Genomic DNA, 2,500 nt, shown 5'->3' on the forward strand with positions numbered 1-2,500 from the left:
TAACAATTGTATGTATTGAGATGTACTGTACTGTACCATTCTGCAATCTGTTAATAAACTTTTCAATCAATCAATCAATTCATGTTGTAAATTCGTTGTAGGATTTATGTAGGATTTACGAACTCGAAAGGCAGTCGTAAGTCAGACAGACCATGTTTTCAACAGCTTTCTCTGGGAAAAGTCATTGGGGATTGCCGATACTACAGACATCCGTGGAATTAAATATTATAATGATAATAAATTGGACAATCATTAACAATTATGTTTTGCATTTATAGTCCTGACTCAATGAGGCATCGTGAGCATTAGACACACTGCAAACTAAATAAATAAGAACCAAACCGATCGTTGCGGATATAGCTACTGTATAGTGGAATATACTGTATTAATATGCCATATACTGTCTTCTTCTCTATGATATTATTTATTGTTGTTTTGATTTATTTCTATTGCTAGAACTAAATAAATGTGTGGAAAATGGCTTAGTGAGGCAGCCTCAGCGCATGAGCACACACACACACACACACACACACACACACACACACACACACACACACACACACACACACACACAACACACACACACACACACACACACACACACACACACACACACACACACTACTACTACATATACTATCGATAATCTAGCATTTATTTGAAAACGATTCATAAATAGGCCGAAAATTACATTGTTCTAGAATATTCCAGTACGGGGCGTTTATCACGGAATCTTTTTATTTTCCTTGAAAACGAGGGCTTTTCAAATGCTATAAAACGGAAATGAACCGATAAAAAACAATCCGCTTCGACAATGTTGACTGGAAAATGAGTCATTGATAAGCGACAGGCAGATTAGACACATAGCCATAATTTAAAACATAGATTAGGCGTTATTAACGCTAACATTGAAGTGGATGGTGGGCATTCAAGCACTAAATCGTGCTTGCTGGGCACTGAAAGTGTTAAGTGTGGGTCGCCAAAAAAATCCTAAATAAAATGGGGTTGTGGTATAAAAAAGTTTGAGAACCCCTAAACTCTTTGCTGGAACAGAAAGTGAACTCACGTTGTTCCTGACGAGTGTGCTCTGATTGGGTCCTCGGCGGCCAATGAGCAGCTGCTGAGGATGATGAAGACCAGGATGAGGTTCGTGAAGATGTGATGATGGATCAGATAATGACAACCCTCCTGATACTAGAGAGAGAGAGAGAGAGAGAGAGAGAGAGAGAGAGAGAGAGAGAGAGAGAGAGAGAGAGAGAGAGAGAGAGAGAGAGAGAGAGAGAGAGAGAGAGAGAGAGAGAGACAGTGTCAGACAATGTGCACAAAACGAGGGAGAGGGGAGGAAACAGTCATGTTTAAAATCCACATGACTGAATTTGAAGTTGGTCCTGGGTTAGTATATAAAGTCTGGAGATGCACAGGTTGGTCTTTGGTTTGCATATTATGATGATAGATGGCAACCTCCACCCTCCTCTCAGCCCTCGCAACCTCCTTCGACAAGCTCTGTCCCCTTGTTGAGAAACCTGCCCGCCGTTCCCCACCCAGTCCATGGCTGATGGATGCAGTGAGAGAACAAAGACAGGTCCTGAGAGCAGCTGAGAGGAAGTATAGAAAGTCACGCCTCACTGCTGACATCGACACATATCACAACCTCTTGTTAACATTCTCCAAAACCATTACTAATGCCAAAGCTTCTTTCAACCTCCTCCCTCATCTTTCTCTGCTGAAGACTTTGCGATCTTCTTTGAGGAAAAGTGGAGAGCATCCGCAGCTCCTTCTCCAACCCCCACCCATTCCAAATACTGAATCGAGAACCTCAGCCTTCACTCTATCATCTTTCTCTCCCATTACAGAAGCCGAGACCCTGACACTGGTAACGTCGAACTGTCCGACTACATGCCAGCTGAACCAGCTACCCTCCCCACACAAAAACCAACCTCCTCTACATTTCTCTCCCTCTCTGACAAATTGAATGACTGCACCCTCCATCCGATTACATCCTGAATTCACCTGTACTTTTCTACTTTAAATTCCTGCCACTAAGCTCTTCAAAACCTGGTTATGTCTCCATGTATACCGACCTTGAGAAAGACTAGTCTTACAGCCTGACATAATATGCCTCAACGTTGTCTCTGAACACAGTGACGGGTCCCCATCTACCCACTGTTTTAGGTTCTGTGGTGATGGCAGCACATCATAAAAGATTTCAGCTGCTCAGCTCCCAGACTCTGGAACTCCCTGCCCCCACATATCCGACAGTCTGACTCACTAACATCATTCAAATCACAACTGAAAACTAGGGATGTTCGATATTGGCTTTTTACCGATACCGATATACCGATATTGTCCAACTCTTAATTTCCGATACCGATATATGCAGGGTCCCCCCCCCCTCAAAGAACGGAATAATTTCAGGTAATTAACATTACATATCTCTTGTCGTGGAATTAACACAACATGATGCATACTTTTGACAATAAATAAAATCAGAATTTGTTCT

The 2,500-nt window shown here is 42.2% G+C and overlaps 1 protein-coding gene across 1 annotated transcript in view; it reads right to left on the minus strand.

The window, feature by feature from the left end:
• Positions 1-2,500, minus strand: part of LOC311243998 (voltage-dependent L-type calcium channel subunit alpha-1D-like) — a gene marked incomplete at both ends in the record, with an annotated part of 170,375 nt that overhangs the window by 67,427 nt on the left and 100,448 nt on the right. The window contains 3 exon segments of the mRNA XM_084333407.1: positions 1,067-1,077; positions 1,080-1,187; positions 1,190-1,194. Of these exon segments, the coding sequence (XP_084189533.1) occupies positions 1,067-1,077; positions 1,080-1,187; positions 1,190-1,194 (124 nt within the window).

The sequence above is a fragment of the Notolepis coatsorum genome, assembly GCF_963971535.1.
Source record: "Notolepis coatsorum genome assembly, chromosome: 17".
Classification (NCBI taxonomy): Eukaryota; Metazoa; Chordata; class Actinopteri; order Aulopiformes; family Paralepididae; genus Notolepis; species Notolepis coatsorum.